At 38.1% G+C, this 18,920-nt stretch overlaps 1 protein-coding gene across 1 annotated transcript in view; it reads right to left on the bottom strand.

The window, feature by feature from the left end:
* The window catches only part of Sf3b3 (splicing factor 3b subunit 3), a 245,622-nt gene that overhangs the window by 20,549 nt on the left and 206,153 nt on the right, over positions 1–18,920 (bottom strand). Inside the window, exon 24 of the mRNA XM_090376877.1 lies at positions 12,756–12,899. Within this exon, the coding sequence (XP_090233003.1) occupies positions 12,756–12,899 (144 nt within the window). The remainder of the gene's footprint in view (positions 1–12,755; positions 12,900–18,920) is intronic.

The raw sequence follows: 18,920 nt of genomic DNA on the forward strand, positions 1-18,920 counted from the left end.
GGTTACTACCATAAAACAATAAAAACACAATTTCCAGTTGTGTTTCTGCTAGTGGAATCTGTTATAAACTGGTAGTAAACTCGATCTAATTGCATTTGCGATTATACCGATAGCTGGAATTGTGTTGAGTTTTACGTTATTATCATGAAATGTGATTCCCCTTCACTGATATAAAACACAAATACATTTTCAGAATCTTCTCTTCATTCCTATTGTGTTGCGTTCGGTTGGGGTGATTCCGCGTTTGACTGCCATTTCTTGTAAACACAAAGGCGAATCGTGCATAAGCGAATTCGGTTCGTGTTATATAAGATATCGTTCCCCTATTTATAAATCGTGTATGATCGAATTCGTATAGTGTAAACACGTGTTATATGAGGACTGACTGTAATTAAAAATTACTCATCCAGAGGGAGCAGCTATAATTTTAAGCAATTTTATACAAAAAAGGTTTTGCTTTTGCTTGTTTTAGAACATGATATGTGCTACCTTGATTAATGGTGAAGATTATTTAATCAACATAAATCTGGGCCTCTTTTTTTTTTCCACATAAATTAATGGTATAAAGAATATGTGTGCAGAATATAACAATTTTACCTATAAAAATAATTATAAATTTTGAGAACAACCAGTGTTTTCATCTCACTTTACCATTTATAAGGGGCATTTCATTGAACTGTGTTTTTTAACATGCTAACTAAAACATGTATCTTTCTTTCTCTCAGTAGTTTGCCTTCACTAACTCTATATTTCACATGCAGCTCATGTTTAGCACTTTACCTTCTAATCCAATTAATCTTTCTATTTTGTGTCTGTCATGTGAGCAGCCTTCTGGCTAACTTTCCTATATAATATTTGAATAAAAACCCAACCTCACAATATTTCTGAGGACGTAAAGATGCATTCACTGAAGACATGTCAGTAACATTAAATACATTACTGCATTTAATGTTACACACTTCTTTCAGCTAACAACACAATTCTTATTACCAACCACAATACCAGACTATTCAAAATTGTTGATCTTTCTAAAAACTATTTCTGGAACTAAATCTCAATTTAAATTCAAGCTGAACTATAAAACTGCCAGTTTGATAAAACCTTTTCTCACATCTGCACACACAAATTACCCAATAGTATACTCTATCTTGTTTACAGAATTTCTCACTGGTTTACATCATTAACCAGTGAAAAACTCCCATACCTCATGTGTCTAATGAAAACAAACTTCTTAATGCCAATCCAATACATCAAAAAATACAGGCGTTCAAAACTGTAAACATCACTAAAGTTGCTTAAATGTTACAAATTTTAGCCATGTCAATAAAATCATCACAAAAAGTTAAGGCAAACAAAAAGTAACTTGTAAATAAATTGGCATGGCTCACTTAATAGAAAGCTGAAGGCAGAAAACTCATAAGACAATTAGTCTCAAAAAACATAATTTAAATGTAACATGAGTACCTAATTAATTGGCTGTGTAACTTGAAATCAGTATTTCTCAGCCTTTTTTTAATTATCGCCCCTTAAAGGGCTTTCTTAGGCAATTTTTTTTCCTAATCTTCCCCCATGAAATTTAAAAAGAAAATACTTTATATGTACTCCTTTTATTCAATGGGATCCCTGAGTCTGATGCTTCTTAGCTAAAAGTTCAATATTTGGTATGATGTTAGTAAGTTTTTAATTCTAACGTCTCCCCTTGAACATATATCAACTAAAACCATTTCAACCATATAAGACATTGGAAAACAAAGTACTTTGGCCATTTCAGACTACATTGTTGGCCATTTCAGACTACAATGATGTCAGTGCACAATGCAGCGTATTGAAAAACTTCACTTTGGGACATACTTCCTTTAGGTGGGCTATAAAACCTTTGTCTTCCAACCATGGAGGTAGCACCATCAGTTTCTATAGATTTTATAAACGTCTCTTTTTTCAATTTACAATCATCATCAAAATAATGAATGTATGCCATTAGAAGGGCCTTATTGTCAATAACCGTGAATTCATCAATCTGAATATAAAAGTTTCTTATTTTTAGTTTATCAATTAGCTGCTCTTCAATGTTAACTGACATCTCATCAATTCGTTTTCGAATTGAATCATTGCTCAATGGCAATGCTTTTAAAATACTGGAAGGATTCTGAAACCGTTGAAATGACAGTCTCTAATGCGGGTCGTATAAGTCTCAGCAACTGTACAAGCACTACAAGTTTTTGCAATGATTTCGGCAATTTCATAAGATGCAATCATTCCATCATTTGTGTGTTCTTCTTAAATAAGAAAGTAACGGTGTTACATTGCTGAAAATTCTGTTTTAAATTTTTAAAATATTCTGTATGTTTACCAACTTTATCAGGATGTTTCCTTTCTACAAGATCTAAAAGTCTTGATAGTTTCATAGCCTCATCCGAAAAGAACTATTACACATAAGATGCACAGGCTGTCTTGAGTCAAATGGGCTTCCAATAAAACCATAAGCTAGATATTCATCCAGATACTGTTGACACTTTTTCATTTCAGCACTTGACATGATTGATGATGGGTTGAATAACTACTAAGAATTAAATAATAAAATATAAACTATTTTTATTTAACTCTCTCATATCGAGGCAGTGTTAGGTGGGTCGGAAAACTGCTAGTTTGGGGGGATACAAAGACTAAGAGTTTAACAGTAACCGCAGGCAGAGGTGAAGGTGATTCTTGCACAACTTCTATTAGAATAAGAAGCGACCTGGAGCGAGGGGTGTTGGGGGTTTCAGGAACGGATGGCAGTCATCATGGAATAGTTGGGTATATGGGATGTGTTAGGGTAACAAGGAATAGGCATAGGAGCATGTATGCTTGCATGTATACCAATGCTAGAAGTATAGTAAATAAATTTGATGAATTTGAAGTGTTGGTCAAGACATCAAAGGCGGATATTGTTGGGATAGCAGAGACGTGGTGTCACAAAGATATAAGGAATGCAGAACTGGAATTTGGGGAGTACAATGTGTACAGAAAGGATAGACAGGACAGAAAGGGAGGGGGTGTTATGCTGTTAATTAAGAAAAACATAAAATCAAAGGAAGTGCATCCAGTTGATATAGATGAACAGTGCACTGTTGAGTCAGTTTGGTGTGACATAAGCACTGCGAAAGGAAAAATAAGAGTAGGAGTGTGTTATAGGCCTAATGACTTCAATGAGTACAATGAACAATTGTACAGAGAAATAGAGTGGGCCAGTAAATCAGAATGTCTTATAATGGGGGATTTTAACTTCCCAGATATTGACTGGAACTTGTGGGTTGGTCACTCACACACTAGTCAGACTTTTGTGGATTTATTGGATGATTGTTTCCTGCAGCAGCATGTTCGAGAGGCAACCAGAGAAAGTAACACTCTTGATCTGGTTATCAGCAGTGATCATTCGTGTATTAAGAATTTGCAGATAAAGGAACCACTAGGTGGCAGTGATCACAGTGTGCTGAAGTGGGATTTACTCAAAGAGGTAACTACCGTCAGGGGTAAAGGAAAGGGTTTTTGCTTCCGTAAAGGGGAGTACAGTAGTGGTAGTAGTAGTAGTAGTAGTGGCACGTGATGCAAGAAAGCAAGTGTAGGAGCTTATGCAGCATCAGCCAAAAAAAAAAAAAAAAAACTGGTCTCAGACAGTTTTTAAATTCTGTACAGTGGGATCAACTGACGATGTTACAAACAGTAAATTCTAAGTGGGAAGCATTCAAGGAATTAATCGTGGAAGCTACTAGACTTTTCATACCGATTAAGAAATATTGTTCAAGGTTTAGGCCTAAATGGTTATCAAATGAACTAATGAGACTCGTGACAGAGAAGAAAAATGCATGGGATGCATATAAATTATCAGGCGACGCAGAAGCCTGTGGCAGATATAAGCTAGTCTGTAATCAGGTCACAAAGGAGGTTTGGCAGGCGAAGGCGGATTACGAGAAATCTTTGGCAAAAGATGCTAAGAAAAACAGCAAGGATTTCTTTACTTATATAAACTCTAAAAGGAAGGGGATGAATATGATTGGTCCACTTGACATCGATGGTTCGACTGTTGATGATCCTGCTCAGATAGCAAACAAACTGAATGAGTATTTTGCATCTACATTCACACGTGAGGAATTATTACAGTTTGAAAATGGAAGGTTATCAAATTGTAGCAGTGTGCTTAATGAGTTTGTAATAACTGAGAGCAAAGTGGAGGAGAAATTGTTGAAGTTAAACATAAGAAAGGCACCTGGGGTGGATGGGATCTATCCAGTTATTTTAAAGGAGGCGGCAAAGCAACTAAGCAAACCCTTAGCCATAATTATGAGAGCATCCTTGAACTCAGGGGAGGTTCCCACTGACTGGAGATGTGCAAATGTATCCCCAATTCACAAAGGTGGATCGAAGGGTGACACGAGTAATTACAGACCAGTTAGTTTAACTTCTGTTCCAGGTAAAATAATGGAGTCACTGGTTAAAGATGCATTGCAGGATCATCTAGACAAGACTGCAGCAATAATTCAGACACAGCATGGGTTTGTTAAGGGAAAGTCTTGTCTGACATATTTGATTGGTTATTATGATGTGGTCACAAAGGAACTGGATGCAAAAAATAATTTTGATATCATATACTTGGATTTCAGGAAAGCTTTTGACACTGTTGCGCATGGAAGACTGCTGTACAAATTGGAGCAGAATGGTATTAAGGGTAAGTTGCTACAATGGATAAAAGGATGGTTAAGTGGGAGAAGACAGAGGGTGGTAATCAATGGGTGCTGCTCTTCGTGGACTAATGTTATTAGTGGAGTCCCACAGGGTTCGGTGTTGGGTCCACTGTTGTTTTGTGTATTTATCAATGATATTGAAGAAGGTATATCAGGCTTAATGTCGAAGTTTGCAGATGACACAAAGGTTGGCAGGGTTGTTAATGACAGTCATGGCAGTGTGCTACTGCAACAGGATCTAGATAATTTGGGCAGATGGGCTAAGAAGTGGCAACTGAAGTTTAACCTTGACAAATGCAAAGTACTGCATATGGGTAGAAGTAACCCCAGAGAAACGTACCAACTGTGTGGTACTACACTTAAGGTGGTAGATAATGAAAAGGACCTGGGAGTAATTGTGCAGTCAGATATGAAGTTTTCTGAGCAATGCAGACAGGCTGCTAGGGCAGGTCATGGGGTTTTGTCAATGATATATAGGAATTTTGCTAGCAGAGAAAAGGAGGTGATTGTCCCTCTGTATAAGGCAATGGTCAGGCCACGCCTTGAGTACTGCGTACAGGTCTGGAGGCCTCATTTTAGGAAGGATGTAGATTTGCTTGAGCGTGTACAGAGAAGAGCAACACGATTGGTGAGGGGAATGAAGGGATCCTCTTACCAAGAGAGGCTTAAGTTCTGCAAATTGCAGTGGCTGGAGACTAGGCACCTGCGCGGTGATCTGATTGAGGTCTATAAGGCCTTGAATGGGTTCAGCACGCTGAATTCTGATGGGATCCTTCCACTTGTTCAGATTACGAACCTATGGGGACATAAGTTCAAATTAAGAAAGGACAGATGTAGAATAGATGTGCGCAAATTTGCCTTTAGCCAGCGGGTGGTTAATTGCTGGAACAAACTTCCATCTGTCGTTGTGGAAGTTGATAGGTTAAATAAATTTAAGGAGGAACTGGACAGGCATTTGGAGGGAATGGTGTGATTTTTTTTGGCTGATGCTGCATAAGCTCCTACACTTGCTTTCTTGCATCACGTGCCACTACAACTACTACTACTACTTCCACAAGGAAACAATATCAATACAAATTGTCACTTAGAAAGTAGAAACAATAGAGTGTAGGGTGTGTTCAGTGTCAAGCAGCACCAGGGGTTTCCCCCATCTCCACGTAATATACATTATGGGTGTGAAATAGAACACTGTCAATGCCAGAGGTTTAAAGGTGTGTGGATTTTGCATATGTGTAGTGTCCTCTGGTCATTTACCTGCTGGGCTCCTAATGGGATGCAACGTTGCCCACACACTGCCCAGTGGAGGCAGACCAGGTATACCAGTATCATAGTTATTTAATCTGGCAGGTCCTGCCACCTAATGTCCTGAGATTTCAGTGGCTAGGACCTAAAAAAAAAAAAATTGGGACAAACGCTCAAGGTCAGATTAGGCCGAAATGGTTTGATGAGAGTGAGGTTAAATTTGGATGCAAGTTAGTAATTTAGTTACATTAAGTTAGGGGCATACACTGTCGGTCTAGTGAGAGTGTGGGGGAGAGAGATAGAAGTACAGGGACAATAGAGTAGGCATCCCTGAGGCAGTCAGTGGGGACAAGCCCCACCAGACAAAATAATAGGGGGGAAGGAAATGAGAACCTATTTCCTTTGCCAAGGGGAATGGGGTGAATAGAGAGCCAGGCAAGGGTCCCCAGTTCCGATTGCCTTAAGGCACTGCCATTCAGCACAGTCGATGAACTAGGTCAAAGCATTCCCCCCCCCCTTTTCCCTTCTTTCAAAAACCATACTACAATCTAGAAAAGAATAAAAGTCCAGGTCGCCAGTTGGCATTCTCAAATTACTGTTCCTAGAACACAAGTTCAGAGTCAGCAGTCAATCCAGTAATGTCAGGTCCATCAAATGTATTTTGTCTTCAGAATCTTGTCCAGGCGGGAAAGTCATAGCCTTGCTTTGTGCATTTAACAGAAGCATCAGGGTTTGTCTTCTTATTTGTTAGGTGGATTGATATTAGAATTAGTATAAGCTTTTACAGCATCAGCTGAAAAAAAAAAAAAACTCTTCTCATTTCACCCATCCATTTGCTCCAAATGTTTGTCTAGTTCTGCCTTGAATATATTTAAGCTGTCAACTTCTACAATAACAGATGGAAGTTTGTTCCAGCAATCAACCACCTGCTGGTTAAAGGCAAATTTCTGCACACCTATTCTACAACTGTCTTTCCTCAATTTGAATTTATGTCCCTCAGGCAATTAATCCCATCAGCATGGAGCATGCTCGAACCAAGGCCTTATACACTTCAATCAGATTACCTCACAGGTGCCTAGTCACCAGACACTGTAATTTGCAAATCTCAAGCTTTTCTTTGTAAGAGCAACCCTTTGTTCCATTCCCTAATCTTGTTGCCCTTCACTGCACTCGTTCCAGCAGCTCTACATCCTTCCTAAAATGAGGCCTCCAGACCTGTATACAGTACTCAAGGTGTGGCCTGACCATTGCCTTATACAAGAGGATAGTCACCTCCTTATCACTGCTAGAGAAATTTCTGTATATCACTGACAAGACACCATGAGCTACTCTTGCAGACTGTCTGCACTGCTCAGAAAACTTATTATCTGACTGCACAATTACCCCCAGGTCCTTTTCATTCACTACCACCCTGAGTGTAGTACCACACAGTTGATATGTTACTCTGGGGTTACTCCTACCCATATGCAATACTTTACATTTGCCAATGTTAAACTTCAGTTGCCACCTCTCAGCCCATCTGCTCAACATTTCCAGATTCTATTGCAGTAGTGTACTGTCATTAGTGTTATTAACAACCCTGCTGACCTACGTATTATCAGACATTAAGCCTGACATACCTTCATCATTATCATTAATAAATATAGAAAACAACAATGAACCCAACACTGAACCCAGGGACACTCCACTAATAACATTAGTCCTCAAAGAGCAGCGTCTATTGATTACCACTCTCTGTTTTCTCCCACTCAACCATCTCTTTATCCATAGCAGCAATTTGTCCTTAATGCCATACTGCACCAATTTGTAGAATAGTCTTCCATGTGCAACAGTATCAAAAGCTTTCCTAAGATCCAAGTATATGATATCAAAATTATTTTTTGAATCCAGTTCCTTTGTCACCACATTATAGTATCCAATCAAATCGGTCAGACAAGACTTACCCTTAAAAAACCCATGCTGTGTCCGACCTATAACTGAAGTCTCGTCTAGATGATCCTGCAGTGCTTCTTTAACCAGTGCCTCCATTAATTTTCCTAGAACAGAAGTTAAACTAACAGGTCTATAATTACTTGTGTTGCCCTTTGATCCTCCTTTGTGAATTGGGGTCACATTTGCACATCTCCAGTCCATGGGTACCTCCCCTGAGTCCAAAGAAGCTCTCATAATTATGGCTAAGGGTTTGCTTACTTCCTTTGCAGCCTCCTTTAATATAACTGGATAGATCCAATCCACCCTAGGTGCCTTTTTTATGTTTATCTTCAACAATTTCTCCTCCACTTTGCTGTTATTAAAAAATCATTTAGCTCACTGCCAGTTTAATACTCCTCTGGCATTCCCCTCCCTGAATAACTCCTCATGTATGAATGTAGATGCAAACTACCTGAGCAGGATCATCAACAGCTGAACCATCGATATCAAGTGGACCAATCTGATTCATCCCCTTCCTTCTAGTGTTTACATAAGTATAGAACTCTTTGCTGTTTTTCTTTGCCAAAGATTTCTTGTAATCTGCCTTTGCCTGCCTAACCTCCTTTGTGACTTGATCACAAACCAGCTTATATGTTTCACAGGCTTCTGTGTCACCTGTTAATTTATATGTATCCCATGCATTTTTCTTCTCTGCTACATGTCTCATTAGTTCATCTGACATCCAATTAGGTCTAAACCCTGAACAATATTTCTTACTTGGTATGAAAAGCCTAGTAGCTTCCAAGATTAATTCTTTGAATGCTTCCCATTGGTAACATCATCAGTTGATCCCACTAGTTAGACTTTAAAAACTGTCTTAGACCTCCGTAGTCACCTTTACAAAAGAAAAACCCTTCCCCTCTTTACCTCTGATGACCGTTACCTCTTTGAATAAATCCCACATCAGCACACTTTAATCACTGTCACCTAGTGGTTCCTTTATATGCAGATTCTTAATGCACAAAGGATCACAACTGATAATCAGATCAAGAGTATTACTCCCTCTGGTTGCCTCCCGAACATGCTGCTATAGAAAGCAATCATCCAATAAATCTTCAAAAGCCTTGCTAGTGTGCGAATGCCCAACCCAGAAGTTGTAGTCAATATCTGGAAAATTAAAATCCCCCATTAAGACAATCTGATTTACTGGCCCATTATTTCCCTGTACAGCTCCTGGCCCACTATTTCCTGTGGGCCAGGAGCTGCACAGGGAAATAGCGGGGAAAATAGTGGAAACAGGGAAACAGTGGGCCAGATTTACTGGCCCATTATTTCCCTGTACAGTTCATTATACTGATCACAGTCATTATGCCTATAGCAACACCCCTACTCTCAATTTTGCTTTCCCAGTGCTTACGTCACACCAAACTGTTCACCCATCTCAACTGGATGCACTTCCTTAGATTTTATGTTTCTTAACTAATAGTATAACCCCTTCCTATCCTGTTTATCTTTTCTGTACTCATTGTACTCCCCAAATTCCAATTCTGTATTCCTTTTATCTGTGTGACAGCATGTCTCTGATATTCCAACAATATTTGCCTTTGTTTGTAGATTACAGTGGTGGCTGCATGAGTTTATATCCCATGAAGTATGAGATATCAGCTAGTTTTGTTGTTATCCTGGTATTGTCATTTCTTTCTCAGGTTTACACTCAGTTTGCACGTCATAGTCGTGTGATGGTGTTTTTCTGTGATCAGCACCCGAAGTATTGTTACCCTCTAACAATGGGTGCTCTTCTACTAGTGAAAAGGTTTGCGCAAAGAGAAGGCCTGGTATTCCTCTGCACTGTCCAAAAGATGATGCTCTTGATCTCTCGGAAGGAAGGTAATTTTGGTAATGAGTTGCGAACGTAAGTCATCATAGAGTGGGCAATCACACATAATGTGCTGCCAGCTCTTTAGGCTGCCACAGGAGCATGTAGGATATTCTTCAATCCTAGAGCACAGAGCTTGGTCTTGATTGATCCATATCCTGTTAAGAGGTAGGAGGCATATAATCCAGGCAAAAACCATGGGGGAGGTCTGGGATGAATTTTCTTGTGATTTCACCTTTGGTTGAATCGTTCCAGAGCCTCCGCCACACCCACATCAGATGGGAGTCAAGTCTTTTCTTCTCTATTTTTAGGTTGTTAGACAGATGTAGCGTGAAGCCGAGACATTCCTTAGTTGCACCCTTAGAAAGGTGATACAGTAGCCCCCATCGCAATGCCTTCAGGACCTGGGTGCTCACTGTGCTTCATGCTTGAGAAATGGAGAATAATACAGATCATTGGATGATGTCCAGAAGTCGTCTATTAACAGCTGTTGTTGCCTTTGCATACCAGACACCGGCCGCATATGTAATGGCCAGTATGAAGATTGCTTTTTAGTAAAGCAAAAGGGTTTGCTTGTTCCGGCCCCTGTCCCAATTGGAGACCCTGGCAACTGGGGCAGTGTATTTCCTAATCTTGGTTCTAATATATTTTAAATGTGGCTGGAAGGATAGATACTTGTCAAGCATCACGCCAAGATACTTTAATTGTTCAGAGAGTCTGACAGTTTTGTTCCCAATCTTGATCTCGGGAAGTCTGGAAATATTCAATGTTCCCTTAAGGAGGATGGAGTTGGTTTTTGTGGTGAAACACTAAGAAGGTGCGTTTTGGCTCAGTCTCGAAGTTGCTGTAGCACATTGTTTACCAGGCTCTCAAGCTATGCCCTGGAGTTTGCAGGCATCATCAGGATGGGTTCATCTGCAAAAGCTTGTGACCGGACCTCTCCCAGGTCAAGGCCAGGAAGTCGTCCATTACAATGTTCCATAACAGCAGCCCTGGGCAGCCACGATGAACTCTTCTGGTAAGTTGACAAAACAGGGCATTCACTGTGATCTTTCTATTAGATAGATAGCTGTTCATGATACTATATAGGTTGTTTGGTAGGTGAGCTTGTCTAAGTCAGCTGAGGATACCTGGCCACCATAGGGTGTCGAACGTCCCAACAAAGTCAATTGAGATCACCAAGAAGCATTTGTTATCCATTTGCTGGGCTCTTGTTGATGGGGTTCAGGAGGGCATCCACGGTGGAGTGTCCCGATCGGAATCCACATTGGTTTGGCAAGACCAAATTTGCAGCTGTATAATGGTTCTGTATTCTGGCATGCAGGAGTCACTCCATCAGTTTTCTATGGACAGAGAGGAGAGCGATGGGTCTGTATGAGTACAGGAGTTCAGGAGACTTAGTTGGGTTTTTTATTATAAGTTTGATATTTGCAATTTTCCATTCATCAGGATAAATTCCTGATGCACAGACAGGTTAAACAGTTGTAATAACAGATCCGGAGTAAACTTCGCAACCTTATTGATGATCTCTGGCTCAAGAAGGTCGGGTTCCAGGCACTTCTTCCCCCATATTTGGGCAGCAGTCACTTGTAGTTCCTCTACTGTAAAATGTGTCTCAGTCCGTTGGTTTTGGTAGTCTTGATTATTTTCTTTACAGATGTACAGTTGCTCGGCAGTGCGTGGGTTCACATGTGGGTGGAAAGCAGTATTCAGTACCCAGGATGTTGTCAGTGTTCCCTGCAAGGTTCTCGTTGTTGTTGTTACTTCTCCCCTGGGGAGTTTGTTTGTAGTGACTTTGTACACCATCCCCCAGGGGTCAGCATTCCCAGGATTCCTATTTAGTTTTCCTTAATTTGTCTGTTTAAGTGTTCCTGGCTACCCTATATCTTCGTCTGAGTTCCTCAACCTCAGCCACAGGCCAAGTTGGTTTTGCTCTTTGGTATGAAGATTATCGTTTTGTTTGGATATCCTTTCTCATTTGGACCTTTCGTTTTGTTTGGACATCCTTTCTCATTCTTTATAACTCCAGGTTCCACCAAGGCACAGCCCCAGGTGACAGCTTCTTCCTTGTCATTGTAGTATTGCAAACTTGAGTGATAAGCTGTGTGACTCGTTTTTGGAGGCAGTTAGGATCCTGCTCTTGTCTAAGCTGTGGCAGTTGTTGGCTACTGTATATCTGTATTGCATTATCCTGTTAGCTGGTTGTCTGTTCAGATTTATATTTACTGTAGACTGAAACATTTCCTCATCTCACCCATGCCTCATATATTGACCAAAGAAACAAAAGAATAAATAAATAAACCATGCCCACCATGCTTTCATCATGGTTATAGCTGTCGGAAAGGCACAAACAGCAAGGATTTTGGAGGCATTACCTCTGAAAGTACTTAGGCATTTAATGCCTATGAAAAGCAAAGGTGGTTGAATTAAACCATGCCCACTATCTTCCTTTTATCAAAATTTCTCACTCACTTCTAATATAATATACCTAATATTAAAAATCAGTTGTCTCAGAGGAGAGAAAACCCAATGAGAGAAATTAAATATTAAGGAATAAGATGTCATCAGGTAGGGTTGAACTTGAGGACCACAAACCATTGTAATACCGATAATCTTTTTCGCCCACCAAGGAAATATTTTCACCCCCCAAAAACCAATTTTCGACCTCGTTGAGAATCACTGCTTTAAATCAATGTAAATTAGGTATATCTGTACTAGAAAAGGTTTCCAGCAGTACATCTGAAAGAAGGAAAATTATTACTATTTGCTAAAAAAAGTATAAAATTCAGATTGTTGGCTTGCATTTGTATTCAGCTTATAATTCAAAGAATGTAATATTGATATTAAGTGGTCTAATCTACCTGAAAGTAAAATGCACAGAGTAAGGAGGAAAAGAATCACAGTCTAAACTGAAGATATCTTATTATCATCTCAGTAATGTATAATTCTGAATCATTTATAAAAACAAATATAAATAATTAAAATACCATAATATAAAAAATTACCTCATGTGATGTGAAAGGTACAAGTACTCCTACAGTACCAGATAAAGTTGTATAAACAAGGGATTCTGATCCACCAGGTATAAGAGTAGCTTTCTGCAAAGACAAAACCACCTCTCCAACATGGAAGTTTGCTATGATTTCTGCCTAAAATACAAATAAAATATAAATTATAGGTGCAGTTAAGAATACATGTACCTGTTATAAAATAGATAACTTTACAGAAATGTTTTACTATTAGCATAATTAAAAATGAATCTAAACATAAATACAATTATGTTTAGATTCATTTGTTTGAATCTAAACAGAAAATGTTTGAATACATACTTAATAATGACCCCACTTTGCCATGAAATTTCTAGGAAAATGCAGTCAGACAGATACCAGCATGTAAGTAAGATGGAAGGTCAATATATAATGTACTTTTGGTTAAATGATGCATCTACGTATACATTATATGACGAGAAATATTTTGGATGTGCATGCACAAGCATTTGCACCCCACCTACCCACACACAGGTAGTTGAAAAAAGGGGCTTTTAATTTCAAAATCTAATGCACAGTAGGGCTGGCTTTGGCATGTATGATATGCCTTGACCCTCTACAGCATACTTTATACCAACTTAGAGTCCAATAGGTGCTAGCAGGAATTCAATTCAATTCCATTCCTCCTGCAAAGCAGTTGACAGAGCCAGTTTGATAAAAGGCCAATTTGGCCACAACCCACTCTGATACCAGCTCATCTCATAGGTATTCAAATTGGGTTGATATCTGGATTCTGAGCCACCCAGTCCAACTTCTCGAAGAGCACTATGACCCTAACCCTACAACATGGATCACTATCATGCTGATACCCATCTCAGCAGATGATCCTATCTACTACACTCTATCCTCTTTCATTCAGCCAGGCCCTAGGTTAAGCTATCCACTTAACCCAGTAGTGGTGGAATCAGGTCTAACAAGCTCACCTGATAAATAGCTATATCACATTAATTGTCAGTCCAAAATTAGTGGTTCTTTCTCAGCCTACCATCTTAAATGCACACCTTAAGTAGTTTTGGAAGATGTATTATTGTTTAGGTAGTATTATTAAGTGAAACATCATGATAAACGAGGCACTACCATAAGTGTAACTATTTTTGCCTTCTGCTTTGTGCTTCTATTTCTGATTCAGAGTAATGTAAATAAATAAGTTTCTCACCAGATGGTAGCCACTGCTCCTACAAAAGTTAGGTACTCTTTTCTAATTCGATTATTATATAAAATGGTTTATTGTCTCAATTATTATGTAGTTATCTACTTAATTGACATTGACAAACATTGTAATACATAAACACTGATTAGTTTAAATTTTTGCATGTTTAATGATTTTATAAACTTGAAAGTAACTGTTTCATGTTCATGGTGTTTTTTTTTTTTTTATCCCCAACAGGATTAATAAAAATTGTTATGTTAAAAACAAGTATAAAAAATAGTTTAAATTAAAAATGCAGTAAATAAGTATTGCAATTCATTATGAAAAAAGCCAAACACTGGTATACTATAAGTGGAATTCAAAAAAGTTAAAATTTTTCAGAAGAAAAAAGAAACTCTTCCATCACCACGTTTGTTACAATTGGAGATGCACTACCATTGGGTTATGGATCTCAATAATCTGGGTACATCCAATTTGTACAGTAGCCTGTCATGGAAGACAGAACTGCAGAATTACAAAACCTAAGTATATATATCAAAATTGCTTCTTATATCCAAATGCTTTATGATCTGGTCAAAGTAATTAAATGGATTTTCAGGCATGACTTTCTCTTCCCAAAATTGTGCTGTGATCCCTTTAGGATTTCGTCCTTATCAAGATGTTCATGTATTGTATCCTTAATCATTAAGTCTGTTATCTTGCTCACCACAGAAGTAAAACTCACAGGTCTATAGTTACTAATCTTCACCTGGGCTCCTTTGTTACGAATGGGAAAGACATTTGCAATTCTTCAGTTAAGAAGAATCACTTACAGAATATGATGATATCAGTAGCATTTCTAATGTTATGGTACATTCCTCTGCTGCTTTCTTTAACATAACCACGTGAATCTCTCAGTAGTTTTTCTGTTAGTTACTTCTAAGACAGAAAGATAAATATCACTAGGCGTACAGAAATAACTCTTCTTATCTGTTTTTCCCCATGGTTCAAATGCGCTTTCAGTTGTAAAAATGGATGAAGAATACCTGTTCAAGATACCCTGCAGCTCCAATTGGATTATCTGTGATTCCCCATTTTGGACCTGAAGAGGATCGCTACATTTTTTTTAAAAATTCATATGAGAAAAATCACTCATCATATTGTTAGCTCATTTTGCCAGTGACTGCTTACACTGAGAATTTGTTTCTCTCACCTAATCTGTAGCATCATTGCATATCTGTTTATAATTTTCAAGTTATAAACAGATACATATGCAATTTTCATATATATCCATTTATAATTTTCATGTAATAACCCGTAAACTATCCTATGTTTCTTTCTTTAGCTGTGTAAGATTTACCAACTCACTTGTCATCCATATTAGAATCCTACTTTTCTGATACTTTATCACTGGAACGAATATATTTATGGTTACCATAAAAAATCCCTTAAATGTTTTTCAAAGAGAATTTGTATCCAGAAAACTGTAATTGTTACCTCAGCTAATAGGGTCTAAGAACCCCCCACCCACTGAAATTTCCACAGATATTATCCATTTTGTGATATCATGGTTGCTAATGATTCCTGCATTGCTAAATCTTTGACAGTACTCGATTAGTGTGGACAAATAAAATATATCAAGTCCATTGTATGTTCACTGACAGGTTAAAAAAAGTACTAGTTGCCCATGTGTTTCAAGGAACTGACCCCACTTGGTGTATTGCCATACAACAAATTCCAATCAATAAGAGGTAAGTTGAAGTCACCCATATTGTGGCATCCTTGTTTACCCATTCAAAATGCCTAAAGGAAAGGGAGTAGACTACAATGGTTTTAGTTTTTAAATTCTTTTCAATGGAACCAACTAATGAAGTTACCAACTTCGAATACTAAATTGGAAACTTTCGAGGAAATAATCACAGAAGCTACTAGGCTTTTTAAACCAATTAAGAGATACTGTTTAAAGTTTAGATCTAAATTGATGAGACTAGTGGCAGAGAAGAAAAATGCATGGTATGACTAATTTATCAGAGGACAAAGAAGCCTACAGTTAGTACAAACTAATCTGCAATTAAGTCATCAAAGTAGTTAGGCAAGCTAAGACAGATTATAAGAAGAACTCAGCTAAGAATGCAAATGAAAATAGCAGAGAATTTTTTTATGCTTATGTTAACATTATAAGGAAAGGGATTAACCACATTGGTCCAACAGATATGACTGGCATAACTATTGATGATCCTGTCCAATGATGCAGTTTCTGACAAAGTGAATAAGTATTCTGAATCTGCATTCAAGCATGAAGAGTTCAAGGATGAGAATACCTGAAGTGCATCAAGTTATAACTGGAAGTTAAAAAGGATTTTGTGATAACTAAAAAGAAAGTAGAAAGAAAAACTGTTGATGCTATACGTTAAAAAAAGCACATGGGGCTGACAAACTATCCAATTATAACTAAGGATTGGAGATGTGCAAATATCTACCCAATTCACAAAGGAGGATCAAAGGGTGAAGTGAGTAATTAGGGCCCTGTAAGTTTTACTTCTGTATCAGGTAAAATAAGACTCATTGGTTAAAGAAGTAATGCAGGACCATCTAGACGGGTTTACAGTTAAACAGCAATCACAGCATGGATTTGTTAAGGGGTGATCATATCTGATTAATTTGATTGGATACTATGATGCAGTAACATAGGAACTGGATGCAAAAAAAAAAAAAAATAATAATAATAATTTTGATACCATATACTTAGGTTTCGGCAAACCTTTTTGGTGCTTTTGCACATAAGACTGTTCTGCAACTTGGAGCAGTGTGGAATTAGGAGAAAGCTAGTGCTATGAATAAAGGGATGGTTGAGTAACAGAAAACAGAGGGTGGTTATAAATTGGCACTGCTCTTCTTAGATTAATGCTATTAGTGGAGTCCCTTGGGGTTCAGTTCTGGGTCTCTCGATACTACTGTTTTTGATGAAGGCATATAAAGTCCAACACTTTCGATGCTGACTTTTCCAATGACCATTTTTGATCCAGGATTGAGTCAGTTTGAATTAGAAAGGGCAGAAACATTTTTGGGCTTTCTTCTCACTATGACTGAATTAACTGGCCTCTGGTGAAGACTGCTAGACAACAAAAATATCCAGTTTTGGTCCTGTAAATTTGTAAGAAAAAGTTCTAAAAGTGAGGTGATTCTTCCTCCAAGTGAATTAAAACCCAAAGCTATATATTTGCATTCAGGAAGCAGTGGGCATATTAATGTCTAAGTTTGCTGATGATATAAAGGTTGGCAGGGTGGTCAATGACAGGAATCAGGGTATGCTACTGCAACAAGACCTAGATAAATTAGGCAGATGAGTGAAGAAATGGCTTGGATTGGTTTGATTTGAGTTTTAGTAGCACAATAGCCAAAAAAGGCTATAATGCAGCAAAACTAGGTCATATAAAATATTTCAATTGCCAACAAAATTTGGTCACTAAGTCATAAGGATAAAAACTCAGAGAACTGGTGTAAAGAGTATATTTAAAACAAGTCCATATAAGTTTATATATAAGGATTTTAAATATCTAAAAACAGCTAACACATGGCCACTGTCAGACAGTATTTGACTAAGTGTATAGGGCGTGATCACAAGACAAAGCGATAAAAGATGAATGTGTTCATTAAAAAAACAAGAGGACATTCACATAGAATGTGATAGTGTTAAAATGGTGCTGCAGTATCTTACCCATAAGATGGTCATCAGTCCTCAGAATAAATAAATCCCGAAGATGTCTATGGCCTACATTTAGGCAAGCAAGAACAATTTCCTCTTTTCAGTTACTGCAGAGTTTAGACTGCCACAGTTTGATTGCAGGCTTAACAGATTAGGTGTAATATAGTTACAGGCGCAATACATAATAGACTTTATCCCCAGTGGGAGTGCAATCTATTATGTGTTACCTGCCTGTAGGCTACAAATCTGTTGGGTTGTGCTGACTTGTGGGAAGACAGCACAAGATCCCACCAATGATTCTGACTACAAGCCAATCAGTAAATACAGAAAGATGTCACAATATTCAGCACAATGGGCAACATAATGTTGCAGGTAGACAGAGAATGGTGGTGAATGAGCAAACCACGGTGGAAGGACTTGCCCTGTTGACTGGGCAACATCGTCTTCCATACTGCTAAGATCTCTTGCACATAAATACCGAAGGGGCAGTTTGTAGTCTGATGGGTGCTTTAGTGATTCTCCCAATCATGGCTCAAAGACAGATATCTACATGGAGTGATCTGGCAGGGATTTGAGTTTAAAAGTATATTATAAAAACAACTGCATATACCTAAGCAACAAAACAATTCATTTGCTCCATCATATACTTTGAATAGATGTTCTAATGCTCTAGTAGCAATAAGGATGGCATGGTGGTGGACTGGGGCTAGCCATTGCAATACATTGTTTCTAGCTGAGGCATAAAGCTAAGACCCATAATTTACTTTTAACTGGATATGTGCATGATAGATTTTGAAGTAATGCACGATGATCTACACTCCAGCTGTTAAATGAGATGACATATAGTTCACCCCCTCATGCAATTTGTCTGCAGATGTGTTGGAGGATATCAACTTCTTATCAAATATAGTTCAAGAGTATTGTTTCAGGTATTCCCAAAATGATATTTTATTTTGGTTCAGGGTGAATGTTCTGTTTCTGTCTCACAATGACCCTCATATTGCATGAATGCAAAAAATGCTAATATCGTCAACAAAATGGGAACTGTTCACAGCTGGAGGAAGTTTTCAGTGACAGAACTAACTTTGATAGCAAAAAAAACACAACACTTAGATCATCAGATCCTTAGGGAATTCCCTAGTCTTAGCAAAAGAGAGACAGAGGATTACAATACCAAATCCATTATGCTATCCACTATTATGTAACTAGTACAGTCAGACCTCTCATTAACGAACTTCCATATAGTGAATTTTTCTATGTAGCACTTTTTTGATTTCCCCTTGGTCAT

The sequence above is a fragment of the Mastigoproctus giganteus genome, chromosome 7 (assembly GCF_048544385.1).
Source record: "Mastigoproctus giganteus isolate SK-2022 chromosome 7, ASM4854438v1, whole genome shotgun sequence".
NCBI lineage: Eukaryota > Metazoa > Arthropoda > Arachnida > Uropygi > Thelyphonidae > Mastigoproctus > Mastigoproctus giganteus.